The 19,016-nt window shown below is 36.4% G+C and overlaps 3 protein-coding genes across 3 annotated transcripts; 2 read left to right on the forward strand and 1 right to left on the reverse strand.

The window, feature by feature from the left end:
- The first annotated feature begins 3 nt into the window (after positions 1-3).
- LOC132142860 (uncharacterized) lies at positions 4-7,992 on the forward strand. Its single transcript, XM_059553047.1, has 4 exons — positions 4-320; positions 456-764; positions 1,226-1,303; positions 7,566-7,992. Exons 1-4 carry the CDS (start codon positions 281-283, stop codon positions 7,886-7,888), a joined length of 750 nt encoding a protein of 249 aa, XP_059409030.1. The 5' UTR covers positions 4-280; the 3' UTR covers positions 7,889-7,992.
- Positions 7,284-12,189, forward strand: LOC132142861 (CMRF35-like molecule 1). Its single transcript, XM_059553048.1, has 6 exons — positions 7,284-7,405; positions 9,597-9,905; positions 11,128-11,270; positions 11,544-11,649; positions 11,807-11,856; positions 12,044-12,189. Exons 1-6 carry the CDS (start codon positions 7,366-7,368, stop codon positions 12,119-12,121), a joined length of 726 nt encoding a protein of 241 aa, XP_059409031.1. The 5' UTR covers positions 7,284-7,365; the 3' UTR covers positions 12,122-12,189.
- Positions 12,190-14,199: 2,010 nt separating this feature from the next.
- On the reverse strand, positions 14,200-18,632 carry LOC132142065 (uncharacterized). The gene is made up of 4 exons (XM_059551698.1): positions 17,605-18,632; positions 16,918-16,987; positions 16,343-16,520; positions 14,200-14,384 (listed from the first exon to the last, which is right to left on the reverse strand). The coding sequence occupies exons 1-4, from the start codon at positions 18,397-18,399 to the stop codon at positions 14,225-14,227; spliced, it is 1,203 nt and encodes a 400-aa protein (XP_059407681.1). The 5' UTR covers positions 18,400-18,632; the 3' UTR covers positions 14,200-14,224.
- Between the last annotated feature and the right edge of the window lie 384 nt (positions 18,633-19,016).

Raw genomic sequence — 19,016 nt, forward strand, 5'->3', positions numbered from 1 at the left:
TGTTGATTTCATGTGTAAAGACAAACAATTGAATTGTCTTGAATAAATAAATGCGTCTGAATGAAAACAGCAAATGTAGACGTATAGAAATGTGTGTGAGTTTAGTGAGACTACAAGTCACGTTATGCCACAGGTGCATCACTGCAGATGTCTCAAGAGGATGGAGAGACAAAAAGAGAAGTAAAGTATTCATCGCACCAAGCAGGAGGAAGGCGAAGTGTACCCTGGATTTCACACAGTTTTTAGATTTTATAAGTGCTGTGAAGTGAGTCTTTTCAGCATGTGGATTTTTCTAGTTTTTCATTCCCACATCTTCACAGGTGAGTGAACATTCGTTTATCTTTCGTAAGGAAACAAGTAACTAAAGCCTGAGGTCCGGTGATATTTGGACTGACTTGCGCTATTGATTCAGTTGATCATGTGATGTCACATCCTGTCTGATTCCTGATTTCCAGTGGTGTCTATGAATGCTCTTACTGCTCCAGTGGGAGGAAACGTCACATTTCATTGTTCACATTTAATGGCCCGTGGGAACATCAAATATTTCTGCAGAGACTCTTGTGCGGTCGAGAATATTCTCATTAAAACTAATGCCGGAGCGAACCCGACTCGCAGAGGCAGATACACCATACATGACAAAGGATCAGACTTCACCGTCACCATCACTGACCTGCGGCTGTCAGACTCTGCCACTTACATCTGCGCAGTCGAGAGACTTTTAATAGACACTTACACGTATGGGACTCGGCTACATGTGTTTCAGGGTAAGTTATATAAAAAAAAAATTTAAAATTAAAATATTGTGAACTCACTTTATTTAGTAAAAATAGTTTTGTTTAGAGTTGAACTTGTCCTTTCAGAGGTATGTTGTAGTTTAAAGTTTGCTTTACTTCATTTACAGTCACATACATTAAACATATTTTATTATTCAGTATAGATGCATTGAAAGAATGCATGTTTGAAAAAGCCATGTAAGTAATCTTACTCTGTTCAGACTTGCTGATTGTTTTACTTCTGTTTCTTAAATGTCTGGAAACTTGAATTTCTCACTTATGATAGCCAAAAACAGGAAACGTGACAAACAACACCCGTTTATTTTATAGTAGCATATTTACTGTATGTATTCATATTTTCCAGTCTCTACACCAAGGCCTGCTTCACCAAGTTCATCTTAAATTCTTAAATTACTTAAATTCATATATTGAATCATATTTTTTTTATATAGAGAATAAGGGAACATCAATGACAAAGCGGTCGACTGCAGACTCTTCACCAGAAACCATGCACAGATCAGCACTCTCCGGTAAATAAGACTTTTTTAGCGTGTTTGAATATTTATAGTACTACTTGAGAATCAGTTAGGAAGGAAAGAAATGTTTCATCTGTGTGCTGGTTTCTGTCTTCAGATCCTCTGGTTTATGTAGGAGCCGGTCTTGCTGCTCTGGTGCTGATTTTTACAATCGTCCTCTTCATATTTATCAAACTGAAGCAGAAGAGACGCTCCTCTGGTTTGACATCGTCTTCACATCGACCTGATTCTCTGACTCATACCTCACCTGATGCCAGTGCACAATCAGACGGGCTTGACTATTCCTCCGTGCAGTTTATCAGAAAACCCAGATGCAGTGTGAAAACCTGTGAGATGTTTGAAATGAACCCAAATGAACGGGCAGAAACACTTTATTCAGCTGCTGTAACTCAACACCAGTCAGACATCACTGATCCAAACTCAGTCCTCTATTCCAGTCTTCGTAAGGGACTGTAGATTAGGTCGATTTGACAGTGCACTTTTAATTTAGAGTTTGAATGTCTTTCTATTGTTGTCAGTGCTGCACTGCATACAGATAAATGTGTTTGCTAGATTGTTTTATGTGTCTACATGAATATTTTTATACAGTGCAAGTCATCTAAATGTCATTCAGGTACATATGGCATTTTCCCATCCTCTGTTATGAGGTATTTAAAGGAGAGGTTTGCAACCTCTGGATACTAAAATCCTTTCATATCCAGTTAATATGCAGAAGTAAGCCACATACTTTAGTTTCATAAATGATCAAAATGTGCCTTTCACAAGTTGGAGAGTTACAAACCTGGAGAGTAAATAGAAATATAATTGATCATACTCTTGATTTACTATTATCCTTTGCTACTATTATGGTACTATTGTAATATTAATGTTATAGCTTGACTGATTTATTGTCATTATTGTCATTTGGTGCAATGATATTCACATTTTTAAGAGTGAGTGAAGCATCCAAATTCTCTCTGAGGGCAAGTAAAAACATAATAATGTTAACAAATTGTTTGCATTAGATCTGTTCTGATATTGGTTTGATATGTACAGTAATGTCAAGATATGCAAGGTGTGTGTAGTGGTAAAAACAGGGAAGGGGAAGAAGAAGTTAAGCATTGCACCATAGACACGTCAGTACGGAAGAAAGGAGCATTTGTCAGTGTTTACGAGTTTTATTTAGACACAAAAGTGATATAAATCCTCACCATGTGGAGCTTTCTTCTTCTCTGGTTCTGCATGGGTATCGGTGAGTTCAGGACTTCTGCCTGTGACAGTTTTGCACTTCTCTAACTTTCCACAATTTTACAATCAGCAGTCAGCATTTTTTAATATGTTAAATGTGCTAATCCTGTCTAATGATATTTCTGTTTTCAGTTGTTGTTGGTGCTCCAGTCACAGTCAAAGGACTCAGAGGAGAGAGAATCAACATCAGATGCACATATGGATCTGGATATGAATCAAATTCAAAGTATTTGTGTAAAGGCGAGTGTATCTTTGGAAACAAAAACATCATAGTTAAATCAGGATCTCCAGCTGAAGACCAGAGATTCTCTCTGAGAGACGACACGACGGCCAGAGTTTTCACCGTCACCATCACTGACCTGAGACCAGCAGATGCAGGACAATACTGGTGTGGAGTGGAGAGGAGTGTAATTAAAGATGTCTATTCAGAGATTATGTTGCTGGTTAAACAGGGTAATGTGACTTAAACTAATGGAGCTATAGTAGAAATGTCCATGAAAACAAGCCTGTAACTGTTCATGCATGTATGTGACTTTTTTCATTTAAGGTCATGGATGTGCATGCAAAGATTCGACACGATTCGATGTGTTTTAGAAAGTGCAAGTGCTGGTTACATTAATCAATTCTCCATTGGTTTCCACAAGTGTCAGTTCCTAGTCTGTTGCCACACTGAAAATAAGCAATGGGAATAACTAATTTTAACCTGGCAAGGGTTGAAAATCAATTATAACTAATTGTAATTATTTGCACCTCAGGTATTACAAGTATTCATAAAAAATAATCATTTATTTTGTGTCTGTGCAGCTAATTTTGAACAAAATAATGCAGGTCAGATTGATCCCAACACAAAGGGAAGAACTTACTTTTGTAGCATATCCTTTTATTTATTTATTAGATATTTTAGACTCTGACAAGCTACAGTAAATATTTCTTGTTTTTAAAAGATTTTTTATACATCATATTCTTGGCAATATTGCATCATATTGCATGGAAACCAATGGGGTAACACAAATGTGATTGTAATGTATTAGTAGAAGTGAAATCTAGTCCATCTTTGTTTTCGTTCCTTTAGATATTGGGACAACTGAAGGTCCAACGATCCGCCTGTGTTTAATGACAAGCACTCTTGTTTCATCAGCTCCTCTGACTCCTCAAACCCTGCAAGCACAGACGTCTCCACCTGACTCAGGTAAACAGCTCTCCACATCACACACTGCTCATGTCTCTCTCACAGAAACATCTGAACCAGCTCAGTGCTTCATTTTCAGGTTCATTTGATATCATCATCATCATCATTACAGCAGGAGCTTTGGTTTTGCTCCTCATCTGTGCTGTGTTGCTTATTGTGGCCATACGGAAGAAAAAGACATGTGGTAATATTTATGCAGTTTATATTAATGAATTAATGAATTAAATCTCAATTTGTCTACATTCAGATCACTATTCAGATCAGATACTATTATAGGTTTTATTTATATTTTGAATTACTTTCCATTTTTATTTATTATTTTTTTTTTTTTTCATTGCATTTTTAGTTATTTTATTACATAAATTTAAACTAAATGAAAATGAGGGATGGTTGTAACTAACTGGAATAAAATATATTTATTTATTTATTTAAAGGGTTAGTTCACCCACTAATCAAAATTATGTCATTAATGACTCACCCTCATGTCGTTCCAAACCCGTAAGACCTCCGTTTATTTCCTGAACACTTTTTAAGATATTTTAGATTTAGTCCGAGAGCTCTCAGTCCCTCCATTGAAGTTGTGTGTACGGTCTACTGTCCATGTCCAGAAAGGTAAGAAAAACATCATCAAAGTACTCCATGTGACATCAGAGGGTCAGTTAGAATTTGTTGAAGCATCGAAAATACATTTTGGTCCAAAAATAGAAAAAACTACAACTTTATTCAGCATTGTCTTCTCTTCCGGTCTGTTGTGAGCGTGTTCACTGCAGTGTATGATATTCGGTTCGCAAACAAATAATTCAATGTGACCGGATCTTCTTGAACCAGTTCACCGAATCGAACTGAATCGTTTGAAACGGTTCACATATCCAATAAGCATTAATCCACAAATGACTTAAGCTGTTAACTTTTTTAATGTGACTGTCACTCCCTCTGAGTTCAAACAAACCAATATCCCGGAGTAATTCATTTACTCAAACAGTACACTGACTGAACTGCTGTGAAGAGAGAACTGAGGATGAACACCGAGCCGAGACAGATAACGAACGAACGATTGACTCGTTCACTAGTGAAGAACCGGTTGCATCGGTTTTCGGATCACCAGTAGTTCTTTCGGACAGTTCGATTCAATAAACCGGTTGAACAAAATGGTTCAACGGTTCTTTTGCGCTCGATGTAATGGCGTCATTGGCGATGATTGCCCTTCATTCAAGCCATCGGTTCACCCGCACTCATAACACTAGCACAGAATCAGTTCAGAATCACTCACCAAAAGAATCAGTTCAGTTCAGACGCTCTGTGTGTCAGTCTGCTTCACGCTGAATCATGTATGTGATGTATCATTAGCTTCTTGGTTCTCGAATCGGACGCGTTCGACAGAAACGGTTCTTGACTCGAGTCAGTCATTATCTGTCTCGGCTCGCTGTTCATCTTCAGTTCTCTCTTCACAGCAGTTCAGGCAGTGTACTGTTTGAGTAAATGAATTACTCCGGGATATTGGTTTGTTTGAACTCAGAGGGAGTGATTAATTACATAATTTTGATTATTGGGTGAACTAACCCTTTAAGTTAATGATTCTTTCAAGTAACACTTTTTTAAAATGGATTAATTTAATTATAATAATTCAATTTTAGATAACATAGACACATAGAACTAGATAGTCTGTAATGATTTATAAACAACCTAAAATTACAGAGGTTTAAAAAAAAAACAGTGCAGATTTCCTTTCTGTTCAAATTGTCATTGTTTTTTTTTCTGGTCTGAGCAGAACTGTTGAGACAGTCAGTGACTTGCTGTCTTGCTAACCTGAAGAACTGAATTCAGTTACTGGAAGTTTTAAAACTAAGATAACATTCATCTGTCGCAGGTCTGGTTTCCTTCTCTGCTCAGGGACTCCATCTGACATTCAGAAAAGAAGAAGACGTGAGTCAGGGTCATCTTACAGATTTCAAAATGAGTTGCATCATGAACTTTAGTTCTTCTCAAGGCAATGTCAAGGTTCACATTCTTGCTCAATTCTCCTTTCCCTCAATTTACAGAATACGTATGAGACAGAAACCCCAGCTGTCGTCTCAAACTCACACACAGCTCAGAGTGATGAGGGTTCTGCTGCAAACACTGAAGCGTTCGACACAGACCTCGACGACATGACTGCTGCTGCTGCAGTGAGAAACAGTGTGAATCCAGATCAGATCTACACAGAGCTCAACCCCAGCAGACACAGTCACATTTATCAGAGTCTCACCGCTGGGTCTCAAGAAGAGTCCATCTATCACACCATCCATCAAACACTGGACTGAACACCGAAGCCTCGTCCTCAAATAATCAGCCATTTTTTGTTGCATATGAATGCTGCACTTTAAAAATGATACAGTAGCCTCAGATCATATTCTAAGTCTAATAAATGTAAAACGGGTGTAAATATGATCACTTTGTCTGTAAAAGAGTGATGTTCACTAATTAGGAAGTGGCTAATCAGGACAATGACATTATCACGCCACGGATTGACTGATGAAATCTCTCAAAGCTTGACTCGCTGGGTTTCCTGCACTGTGACATTAAGGACAGCACACATCTATTATGAAATCATCAAATGTTTGCAAAAAGTGCAGTTAGAGAAATTATACATATTATGTCTGGAAACGTGTTGAATGGTCATCAGTGGAAATGGATTTTGCAGCCATGTAGAAACAAGATCTATCAGCAGGGTCTATTTGTACAAAGGTAAACTGATCAGATTTGGGCTTTCGAATGGGATCAAATCTTGAAAATGGTTTGTCTGAATTTGATTACAAAATCCAATCTTGGTTTTGATCTGCATCAAACTGTCATTATGTGTGGTTCAAAATTTTGTAGTAAGATTAAGATTCTTTCAATTATAATAAAATAAATAAAAAACAGGTCAGTGTGTCTTTAATTGTCCGTTTTAGAAAGAACAGTGTTGATTTGACAAAAGAGATTTCATTGAGAATTGAAATGCCCTTAAATCACTTTTATTACCAGTCATAATGAAGTCTCACTTTGTCATTATCTCATTGTTTCCTGGAGCCTCAGTGATGTGATAGAGATGTGTGGAAGTGTATTTGTTGATTTGACATATGTTGTCTGTCCATCAGAGGTCAGTGTGGAGAGGAGTTAGCCGCTGTTGTGTTTAATCAGAAGAAATTGAAGCGTGTCTTTTTCAGCATTAAAGGCCACACAGAAGAGTTACAGTCTCAAGACTTTTATTTTGGCAGCGAGGAACACGTTTTCTGACTGGTGTAAAGCAGCAGGCCTATTAACACTCCAACATTGAGCAGAACAGATCAAATATATTACACTTTGTACATGCAGTTTTCCCATATGTGAAGAATCAATGCCGGTATTAATATTATGAATATTTGACTGCACAGATGATTGAGTTTACTGCTGCACACAAGGGAAATGAAATATTGTTCCTCGGCTCATGTGTGACTACATAGTTACAATCAAACGTCACAGATGTGCTCTCTGAAGGTTTCCTGAAGAGCTGATGTGGTCAGAGATACAGAAAGGGGAAGGAAATAATAGATGCAAGCTTTTTCACTCAGTACGGAAGAAAAACACTGTAACGCTTGAGCTTTTGTCTTGTATTTAAGCAAAACGTGCATAAAATCTTAGCATGTGGGACATTATCTTGCTCTTTTCCAGCATCTGTACAGGTGAGTTTAAGACTCTCAGGGATTTTGTACAAAATTTGATGTGTTTTATTGTTTTTTCTCTGTTACTGTGATCAATAGTGTCATATGTGTTATTATTCTGGTCTGATAATATCTCTTGCTCACACATAACAGATCTGTCTAATGATATTTCTGTTTTCAGTTGTTGTTGGTGCTCCAGTTACAGTCACAGGATACAGAGGAGAGAGAGCTGACATCAGATGCCCTTATGAATCTGGATATGAATCAAATTCAAAGTATTTGTGTAAAGGCGAGTGTAGAGACAGAAACATCATAGTTAAATCAGGATCTCCAGCTGAAGACCAGAGATTCTCTCTGAGAGACGACACGACGGCCAGAGTTTTCACCGTCACCATCACTGACCTGAGATCAGCAGATGAGGGACGATACTGGTGTGGAGTGGAGAGGAGTGTAATTAAAGATGTCTATTCAGAGATTATGTTGCTGGTTAAACAGGGTAAGTGATTCATGTGACTTAGGCTGTCACAATATTCGATTTTTCATATCACGGTTATTGTTGTCATAATAATCCACAATATCGATATATTGTGATATCTATAGAAACCTTGGTGTGGGGGGGGGGGGGGTATCAGTCAAATTATTTTTCACTTTGTTTATTGAGTTTTTCTGTTTTACTCAATGAACATAAGGACACTGATAAACGCAGGGCACAAGACTCTGGCGTTCTCCGTCTTCTGTGAAGCTCTCATGAAATAACAAGAGAAAATACTGTCAAATTCAACGTGTGATGAATAAATATTAATGGTAACACTTTACAATAAGATGTCATTTGTTAACATTAATGTATTAACTAACATGAATGATCAATGAACATTATATTTATTACACAATTGATTAAACTTTGTTAATGTTAATAAAAATCCAGTCACTCATTGTTCATGTTAGCTCTCAGTGCATTAATGCTTACAAACACAACTTGTGACTTTAATAATGCATACGTCGATGCTAAAATTAACATGAACTAAGATTAATAAATGCTGTGGAAATATTGTTCATTATCATTTATGACATTTCTAAGTTAGCTAAAGAACCTCACTGAAGAATGACATCAGATGAGGCATTAAGTGCATGGTACTGCGACCAACTTTACATTTTACTTTTAATGTAGTTTTAATGTTTAATGTTAAAGTTTAAGGTAGAAATGTGGTCCCTCAGTTTTTCAAGATCATTTCTGCATCAAACTGTCATTATGTGTGGTTCAAAATTTTGTAGTAAGATTAAGATTCTTTCAATTATAATAAAAAAAATAAAAAACAGGTCAGTGTGTCTTTAATTGTCCGTTTTAGAAAGAACAGTGTTGATTTGACAAAAGAGATTTCATTGAGAATTGAAATGCCCTTAAATCACTTTTATTACCAGTCATAATGAAGTCTCACTTTGTCATTATCTCATTGTTTCCTGGAGCCTCAGTGATGTGATAGAGATGTGTGGAAGTGTATTTGTTGATTTGACATATGTTGTCTGTCCATCAGAGGTCAGTGTGGAGAGGAGTTAGCCGCTGTTGTGTTTAATCAGAAGAAATTGAAGCGTGTCTTTTTCAGCATTAAAGGCCACACAGAAGAGTTACAGTCTCAAGACTTTTATTTTGGCAGCGAGGAACACGTTTTCTGACTGGTGTAAAGCAGCAGGCCTATTAACACTCCAACATTGAGCAGAACAGATCAAATATACTACACTTTGTACATGCAGTTTTCCTATATGTGAAGAATCAATGCCGGTATTAATATTATGAATATTTGACTGCACAGATGATTGAGTTTACTGCTGCACACAAGGGAAATGAAATATTGTTCCTCGGCTCATGTGTGACTACATAGTTACAATCAAACGTCACAGATGTGCTCTCTGAAGGTTTCCTGAAGAGCTGATGTGGTCAGAGATACAGAAAGGGGAAGGAAATAATAGATGCAAGCTTTTTCACTCAGTACGGAAGAAAAACACTGTAACGCTTGAGCTTTTGTCTTGTATTTAAGCAAAACGTGTGTAAAATCTTAGCATGTGGGACTCTCAGGGATTTTGTACAAAATTTATTGTGTTTTATTGTTTTTTCTCTGTTACTGTGATCAATAGTGTCATATGTGTTATTATTCTGGTCTGATAATATCTCTTGCTCACACATAACAGATCTGTCTAATGATATTTCTGTTTTCAGTTGTTGTTGGTGCTCCAGTCACAGGATACAGAGGAGAGAGAGCTGACATCAGATGCCCTTATGAATCTGGATATGAATCAAATCCAAAGTATTTGTGTAAAGGCGAGTGTAGAGACAGACACGTCATAGTTAAATCAGGATCTCGAGCTAAAGACCAGAGATTCTCTCTGAGAGACAACAGGACGACCAGAGTTTTCACCGTCACCATCACTGACCTGAGATCAGCAGATGAGGGACGATACTGGTGTGGAGTGGAGAGGAGTGTAATTAAAGATGTCTATTCAGAGATTATGTTGCTGGTTAAACAGGGTAAGTGATTCATGTCACAATATTCGATTTTTCATATCACGGTTATTGTTGTCATAATAATCCACAATATCGATATATTGTGATATCTATAGAAACCTTGGTGGGGGGGGGGGGTATCAGTCAAATTATTTTTCACTTTGTTTATTGAGTTTTTCTGTTTTACTCAATGAACATAAGGACACTGATAAACGCAGGGCACAAGACTCTGGCGTTCTCCGTCTTCTGTGAAGCTCTCATGAAATAACAAGAGAAAATACTGTCAAATTCAACGTGTGATGAATAAATATTAATGGTAACACTTTACAATAAGATGTCATTTGTTAACATTAATGTATTAACTAACATGAATGATCAATGAACATTATATTTATTACACAATTTATTAAACTTTGTTAATGTTAATAAAAATCCAGTCACTCAATGTTCATGTTAGCTCTCAGTGCATTAATGCTTACAAACACAACTTGTGACTTTAATAATGCATACGTCAATGCTAAAATTAACATGAACTAAGATGAATAAATGCTGTGGAAATATTGTTCATTATTATTTATGACATTTCTAAGTTAGCTAAAGAACCTCACTGAAGAATGACATCAGATGAGGCATTAAGTGCATGGTACTGCGACCAACTTTACATTTTACTTTTAATGTAGTTTTAATGTTTAATGTTAAAGTTTAAGGTAGAAATGTGGTCCCTCAGTTTTTCAAGATCAGTTTTAATCGTCTAACTGTTAATAGATTTGCACAAAGAAATAAAGTGTTAATATGTACAGGACGTATTGATTGCAATTACAAAAAATAAGACTAGTAAAGAAAATGCAGTACTTATTAAAATAATCTCCTTTTGCTTAAGTATATGAACACAGAAAACTGCTGTTAACAGGTTAATATAGCGTTTCTATGACTAGTAAAATAATGGCTAGTTACACGGCTCTCCTCATAGTAATATTACTTCTTCTTGTGTGACAATGTCAGTGTTAAAGCACAGTACTGATATCAATAATTGTTGCTTTGAATATCACAGTTATCATCAACGTATATCGCAACACCCTTCTGCAAATAGACCTATTGTAGTACAGAGACCTACATAGAAAGAGTCAGCAGATGTAGCTCATGTTATTATGAAGTCAATTCCCAGCATAATCCATAATTATATACACAATATAAGTCATATTGAGTGTGCACTGAGATTATGTTGATCTTTCCTGTCACCCTATAGATGATAAGACGACTGAGGTTTCAACTATCAGCCCTTTTTCAACCACACTGTCATATTTCAGCACAACAGAACCATATCCAGAATCCAGCAGCATCACAATCACTGAAAGAACAGAAACAATCCCAGATCAGCACAAATCAACAGGTCAGTTAATCTTCCTCTTTCTCTCTTTATTTTCCTTTAATATGCATGATGTTGGTCATGTAGCGCTGATTTCTTCACCTGTACAGGTAAATGTCTCCTCATCTCACACACTCATATGGAGTGAACTTACAGCATTACACTGAACAGGAAGTGACAACATTCCTCATTTCATTCAGTCGTCTATCATTTATTCATTCTCTAAAGAGTTTCTGTTCTGATTCTGATGATCGTTTCTGTTTATGCATATTTCAGACAGTGTTTTCCTCCTGTTCGTTTCAGGTTCATTCATGATTATCATCACTGCAGAAGCTTTGGTTTTACTCCTGATCGTTCTTCCTTTGATTATAGTGGCTGTGTGGAAGAGAAATAAGACCCAAGGTAATAATCTACATGAAATAAGTCCTTTTTTTCTGAGGTTTCAGCAATTAGGTCATAAAAACCTTGATGATTGTGTTTGGGAGGACATGTATGAATAAACTAGTTTAGAGTTTTACAGCATTAATCTCAGAAAGACTAACACTGATCTCTTTCACAGGTCTGCTGTCATCCTCCATCGTAGAGTTTAATCCAGTCTTATATGAACAAGTGAGTATAAAGAGACTGATGTTTTTATCATTTAATGCACAGTTTCACTCAAGATGCCCAACAGCAGTAACTGCATTAAAAAGGTGCTTTCTGAATATTATATGAATGTGTTATAATATAAAACAGATTCACTTTTGTTCAGTGTTTTGTCCGTTAACTAACTATTTCTGATTTTCTATGACTGTAGATCAAGGACGCTGGACGTGACTGTAATCCAGAGGACAGAGACACAGAAACAACTGTAGTTTACACCTGTGCTTCCTAAACTTGTGATATACGTGTCCCTACAGACCCAAGTACTCCATTAACACCACTCATGAGTTCATTTCAACTAATATAATATAATATAGCATAATATAATATAGATGAGATAATGTGTGCTGTCTGTATCATTTTCTCATCAGATATTTGGCTCAAGGTTTGTCGATCTGGTTAGTTTCATCTGTTCACTGCACTGTAAAAAATTTACCGTGAAATTTACAGTAACTTACTGGCAACAATTAGCCAGTAAGTTACTGTGAATACTTTTTACAGTAAAGTTACCGTACTTCCATTTACAGTATTTTGTGTATTCACTGTAAAATCAAAAACAATTAAACACTGTGATTTTAGTTGTATTTACAGTATTGATTGTTTTACTGTAGAAGAAATATTATTATAAACTGTGATTTCAATTGCATTTACAGTGCTGGTTTATTTACTGTACAAATAAAAACAGTTAAGCACTGCTTTTTTATGTATTGTATATGGCAATACAGTACTATTAACAGTAGGTAACAGTTAATGACGGTAAATTCAGTTTCTCACTATACAATTTAAATACTGTATCACTGTGATTTAATATTAGCAGTCATTAATAGTATCACTCATATTGCAAAATATTTCAATTAACTGCAGACAACAAGAAAATTGTTAACAGTTATTTATTTAAGACAACACAAGTAAGGGGTAATGGACGACACGCCATTAGACACACAACAAAGTTAACATAATATCTAGTTAACAAGGTTGTAATGCGGCAAATTGAAACTGAAGCAAATTTTACAGAACGAGGCTATTCAATATTGAACATTTGCATGAACATTTAAAACAGAAATGAAAAGAAACTTCTTAGAAATCTCATTCCCCTGACACTTGAAATAAAGGTCTATGGCCTCTTGAATGCCCTGACCCTGGAGACCCAGAATCCCAGTTGGAGCCCTGAAATTAAAGAAAACACATTAACAATTATATTGATTACAATTACTTTGTATTGCACCACATGTGATGTCGGTCTAAGATGGTGATGTTGGAGTTGTGTCAAGGTACTTATGCTATTATTATTATTATTATTATTATCATCATCAAATTATGATCACTTATAATATACCCATATATACAGTACAGGCCAAAAGTTTGGACACATTACTATTTTTAATGTTTTTGAAAGAAGTCTCTTATGCTCATCAAGCCTGCATTTGTTTGATTAAAAATACAGAAAAAAATGTAATATTGTGAAATATTACAATTTAAAATATCTGTTTTCTATGTGAATATGTAGTAAAATGTAATTTATATTCTGTGATCAAAGCTAAATTTTCAGCATCATTACTTCTTCAGTGTCACATGATCCTTCAGAAATCAGTCTAATATGATGATTTATTATCAATGTTGGAAACAGTTGTGCTGCTTAATATTATTTTATAACCTATGATACTTTTTTTCAGGATTCATTGATGAATAAAAAGTTTAAAAGAACAGCATTTATTTAAAATATAAATCTTTTCTAACAATACAAGTCTTTACTATCACTTTTAATCAATTTAACAAATCCTTGCTGAATAAAAGTATTAATTTCTTTAAATAAAAGAATTTTTTTTTTAAATTTACTGACCCCAAACTTTTTAACATTAGTGAATATTGTTACAAAAGACTTCTATTTTAAATAAATGCTGTTCTGTTTTTATCTTTTTATTCATCAATGAATCCTGAAAAAAGTATCTACGGTTATAAAAAATATTAAGCAGCACAACTGTTTCCAACATTGATAATAAATCATCATATTAGAATGATTTCTGAAGGATCATGTGACACTGAAGACTGGAGTAATGATGATGAAAATTCAGCTTTGATCACACGATATAAATTACATTTTACTACATATTCACAGAGAAAACAGATATTTTAAATTGTAATATTATTTCACAATATTACAGTTTTTTCTGTATTTTTAATCAAACAAATGCAGGCTTTATGAGCATAAGAGACTTCTTTCAAAAACATTAAAAATAGTAATGCGTCCAAACTTTTGGCCTGTACTGTACCTATATTATTAATTATATTATTATTATTATTATTATTATACCTTTTATCAGAACCTCACCTGCATCTAGTCAGTTAGCAAATAGAACTCAGTGAAGTCCCTGATGAAGGAGATTACATGGGGGTTCATGTATGAAGTCTTCCGCTTCACCACTCTCCCAGTCGTCTTGCTCATCTGCTCCTTTGCAGTGCACTTGTTGGAGTCAGGATTAATCCTGACAAAAAACCTATGAACATGAGTATAGGAGTTAGGGGGTGGGACAATATGTACATGTTAATGAGTAACTGTAAGAGCAATGTAGAATCATACATGAAGGCCAGCTGACAGAGGCATTTCACATCACAACAGGAGTAAGACAAGGCTGTTTACTTTCTCCATTACTATTCCTCTACAGCTGAGATGGAAAGAGCTGGATACAGATGGCAAGATCTGGATGAACTGGCACTAGTGTTGGGCGATATGCTCCATTTTCAAATCGTCAGCCTGTGAGATCGCCGATACACGATATTATCGTGAGGGGGCAGGGCTTATTACTTTACTCATTCATTTGCTTATTATGCCTAATTACTTTGTTTTATATATCATAATCCTTTTCTATTTTGCTAGCAAAGGTGGAGTGTTTATTAATAAATCAGGTTATTTCCTGGTAGTGAGGTAAAAACATAGCCTAATCATTTGTGTATCTGATTCCATTTATTATGTCTGTTGTGATGTTAAATAAAACATTAAAAACAGAAGAGCATTTCAACATGTCAGCGGGAAAACTACGGACACATTATCCTCTCAGATCACAGATCCAGCACTGTACTTCTACACGAGATAACACATTTTTATAATTTCTTAAGTCAAGAAAGAGTCTGAGTTTGATACATTTTCTCCTCCCTATAGCTACCGCGAAAAGCTCGCTCTGTCTGGATGAGTTTTAATGCATTGTATAAGGACGCTTTCATATATCATATGCACGCTTCAAAAAGTAGCTACAAAGAAAGCAGGTTAATGGGTTTACATTCCGTGAGAAATCGGGGTAAGGGGCAAAAATCTAGCTGTGTCGATTGGTTTATGCTTAAGCTTATGACTTGACTCCGATAAAGGAAAACAGGTTAATGGATTTACAAGACTACATACAAATAAGATGAGTTTTGTGAGTTATCAGCGTATTGTGTGCATGTAAACGTGCTCGGCTTATTAAACATAATCGGGTTAAGAACGTGTATGTAAACTCGCGCACTTATAAGTAAAAGTGAAAACAAAACTTACCGAGATTTCGGCATCTGTCGCTGCATTAACGGCGCATTCTCTCAGAGACGAGGAATCTACCTCAACAAAAGCTGATAATGGTAGTCTATCAACTATCTTAATTTACTGGCTTAATATTGCTCTTGTAGGCCATACATTAACGACAAAATGACAAAATTAAGTGAAAAAATGAAAATAATTCTTGTTAACGAAAGGATGTAGTTTTGTAGTCGGGTTTAAAAACATTTTCATTGAGGAGTGCAGGTTATTTGGTGATGTCGTTATGAAATTAGTAAAGGCAAATGAATTGTAGGTCCTAATATTAATTTAATAATAATACCCTTATAATAATAATAATAATAATAATAATAATAATAATAATAATAGTAGTAGTAGTAGTGTAATAGCCTACATTAATGGGGAAAAAAGCCAATTATTGTCTTGGTAATACGCCATCAGCAATATTTTTGGCTATCTTCGATGCATGATACTATCGTCTATCGGCACAACACTAGCTGGCACAGAACAGGGCAAAGTGGAGAAATATTGTCAGTGGCCTATGCTCCTTCTCGGAGTAACAGGCCTAAGGAAGTAATTAAGTAATGACTAACTGGTTAGCAAATCACAACTGTTTATGGGACATAAACCACTCTCCTTGTTTGTTTTTTCAGGGCAAATCATATTCCCCAGCCATCTACATCCTCTCAATTTCTCCCAAAGGTTTTTATGTTAAAAGGAATATAGTGTGTACATGCCCTTAGCCCAACAGCCCTTCTGTTCTATAATAAAGCATTCAAGTTTTAAGAAGGCTTCAACCTACACTATTTAGATACTCAGATACTTTAGATAACATTTTAAAGGAAGGTGATTTTGAACAGCTTTTCAATTGTCAATTTGCTGTTACATTTCAATCTATCTTTCAATCAAACTATATAAAATAATAAATACCTCTGAACAAACTCCAGGGTTGTGCTGGCTTCCACCTGATACTCTAGGTTGAATACATAGTAACAGGCGAAGAGAGCGACCAAGGCAGTGGTGAAGTCAGCCAGGTGAGCACCAGGTGGGATTACGACCCTCCCCTCGATCGACAGCATCCATTTTTTTGCAGTCAGGATTGTCTCTCCTTAGTAAAGAGTCATTACAAAAATTATATTTCATAGCAATACATTCTATAAATGACTTGCTTCACATAAATGATTGTAAAAACAGGGCAGGGAGCATACATATCTCCCAAGCAGTGCATTAAGCAGCAGTAACTGGGTTGGTGATAGATAAACAGAAAGTGACACATACATAGCAAGCAATCTGAAATAGCAATAACGACATCAGAGATGGCTACTAAGGATGAGAGAGTACTCCGCATAACTTAAGTTTTTGACGTGACTGTGCTGTTCCTGACTGGTGCAGAGGCAGTGAATGACACGACACAAACTGCATTCACTAGTTTTTTCCAGACTAGACTTTCTTTGCTTGTGCCCTATATATTCAAAGGATTCGTTAACATCGAATGTGAAATTTACCGAGCATGATGATCCTTGGAGTGATGGGGAGAGACAGCTGGGCCTCTGCGTCTGTGGGAGTGGTAGTCACCTACGAATACCAGCAAAGATAAGAGTTACTTGAAACAAGCTAGACAGTATATTATCTCTAGGATAGAAAAAGCTTATTGAAATTTGTTGATAAGGAAGCCATATTTTTTGTTGCTCCGATGGTTTGTGCATGTTTACACCCCTTGGAAATAAGAAAATTAACCAAGTACCACACTAACCTTATGCCAGGCTACATAAATTTTCTCTTAATTAAAATATTGTGCACACAGTGGACAAGAGTGACTTTACCCAGCATGCTCTACAAAACAATTGAGATAGAAGCTTGCACCATGTGGGTTATAGTTTGAGGTGAGGTCTATCAATGAAAAAGTGCTAAACCACCAATAACATAAAGGTGCCCTCTAACAATATACCTGGCCTGAAACCCATTACGTCAAACTATTAACAATACAAACACCTAGGAAGACAGGATTGCCAGACGCAAACCTGCATTTACTTGAACCCAAGTACAAGATGGCATTGGAGGCTCATCAACCTGCAATACAATTTGGGGGGTGTAAAATGATTCACTCTAATCAGGGAAAATGATTCTTCTGCGATAAATGTGACAATTGCTGAAAACTTTAAATAAAAGATTTAAGTAATTAAGGAACTTACATCAGCAATGAGAAAAAGTGACTCCTCTTGCTCTTTGAAGTGTGCCAACATCACAAGCATCGCTGCTAGGCCATCAGTTCCTTCTCGGTCCTTCTTTAGGGCTTCCTTCAGAACAGCTCTTACTTCCTTCCTCCACCTTGTAATCTGACTACTGAAGAAATCCAGGAGTCTTTTACCCTTTTTGTCCAAATCTTTGCTCAGTCTTGTGTATAGTTCAACATTGGTGAGAGTGGTGAAGTGGGACAATAAAAACTTTTGTGAAAAGAGAAATGGCCACTCTTTACCCACATCCAGAATGCTTGGGGAAGGCTTTGCGTTGATGTATTCACGCTGTTTGGCATAAGTGATTGCCATTAGGTCTTCTACCCTTCCTCTCTCAGCGCCCTTGAGACCCTCTCGGCTGAATATATCCAACATCTCAAGCTTCTTTTCCTCTAATGATGCTGATGTTTCCCCATCTGGATAGTCCTCTGGCTGCCAACGAACACACCCATAACTGTCGACTCTTACACATGTAGCTACTGCTGGCTGGTCATCATCACCATCCTCATCATCTCTCTGGGTGCGTTTGTGCTTCCTCAGACGGGAAAGAGTGTTGCCTCGATTCAAATATTCTACTCTGGTCTTGAGCTGATTTATAACGCTGAAATACCCACATCCAATTAGCTCCCCCTCTTCATTTTTGTCTAAAAAGCTATTTGGATATTTTTGAGTTATGGCTTTTGCCACTACCACGCACTCTCTGCGAGTAGGGTTCAAGGAATGCTCTCTCATTGCATCAACGGTGACTCTCATCAAGTGTCTGCGGTCATCCGGAGCTGGCCTCTCACCAGCATCTACTGCTCTTCTAAGAGTGGGCCTCACTTTGTTCCATGGCACCTCAAAACTGTTCACCCATGCAGAGATGGGACTGATGGGTGATATGGGGCATGTGCTGGAAGAGGCAACTGACAGTGGCTCAGGCAATGAAGGGCTCAGCTGGGGATTGGCAGGACCTGCATTACACACGTATGAGTGAAAGCACAGAATAGTCAGGTGAAAATCTAAAAAAAAAGGTTTCTCAGTGGTTTACAGTAGTATCAGATGTACTTAAAAACATACTAAAAGTTTACTAAAGTTTGACTCCAAGAAAGGCCCCATTTTCAAAATCTTTTAATCTAAATCTTTTTCTTTCAGGTGGGTCAATATAAGGTTAAACCTCAACAAAATTGATACAAAAGGTTTTTTTATGGATTCTGGTACAAAATAACATACTAAAAATCTATTAAAATCTGACCTTGGGAAAAGGGTGATTTTCAAAATGGCCACCAAAATGGTTGCCAGGAGGTTGAAATGGCTATATCTCAATTACTAATCAGCCTAGATGGGTGATTTGAGGTCAACTGATGGTCAGAACAAATAAGAATATTATT

The sequence above is a fragment of the Carassius carassius genome, chromosome 6 (assembly GCF_963082965.1).
Source record: "Carassius carassius chromosome 6, fCarCar2.1, whole genome shotgun sequence".
Lineage (NCBI taxonomy): Eukaryota > Metazoa > Chordata > Actinopteri > Cypriniformes > Cyprinidae > Carassius > Carassius carassius.

Excerpts from the sequence above, each read along its gene's own strand:
- LOC132142860 (XM_059553047.1), top strand. The coding sequence starts at position 281 with ATGTGGATTTTTCTAGTTTTTCATTCCCACATCTTCACAG. Across the intron at positions 765-1,225 it reads TCGGCTACATGTGTTTCAGG|AGAATAAGGGAACATCAATG; the intron begins GTAAGTTATATA and ends TTTTTTATATAG. Across the intron at positions 1,304-7,565 it reads GCACAGATCAGCACTCTCCG|TTGTTGTTGGTGCTCCAGTT; the intron begins GTAAATAAGACT and ends TTCTGTTTTCAG.
- LOC132142861 (XM_059553048.1), top strand. The coding sequence starts at position 7,366 with ATGTGGGACATTATCTTGCTCTTTTCCAGCATCTGTACAG. Across the intron at positions 11,271-11,543 it reads CAGATCAGCACAAATCAACA|GTTTCAGGTTCATTCATGAT; the intron begins GGTCAGTTAATC and ends TTCCTCCTGTTC. Across the intron at positions 11,857-12,043 it reads ATCCAGTCTTATATGAACAA|ATCAAGGACGCTGGACGTGA; the intron begins GTGAGTATAAAG and ends CTATGACTGTAG.
- LOC132142065 (XM_059551698.1), bottom strand. The coding sequence starts at position 18,399 with ATGAGAGTCACCGTTGATGCAATGAGAGAGCATTCCTTGAACCCTACT. Across the intron at positions 16,988-17,604 it reads CACTTTTTCTCATTGCTGAT|GTGACTACCACTCCCACAGA; the intron begins GTAAGTTCCTTA and ends TGGTATTCGTAG. Across the intron at positions 16,521-16,917 it reads TCCAAGGATCATCATGCTCG|GAGAGACAATCCTGACTGCA; the intron begins GTAAATTTCACA and ends CTCTTTACTAAG.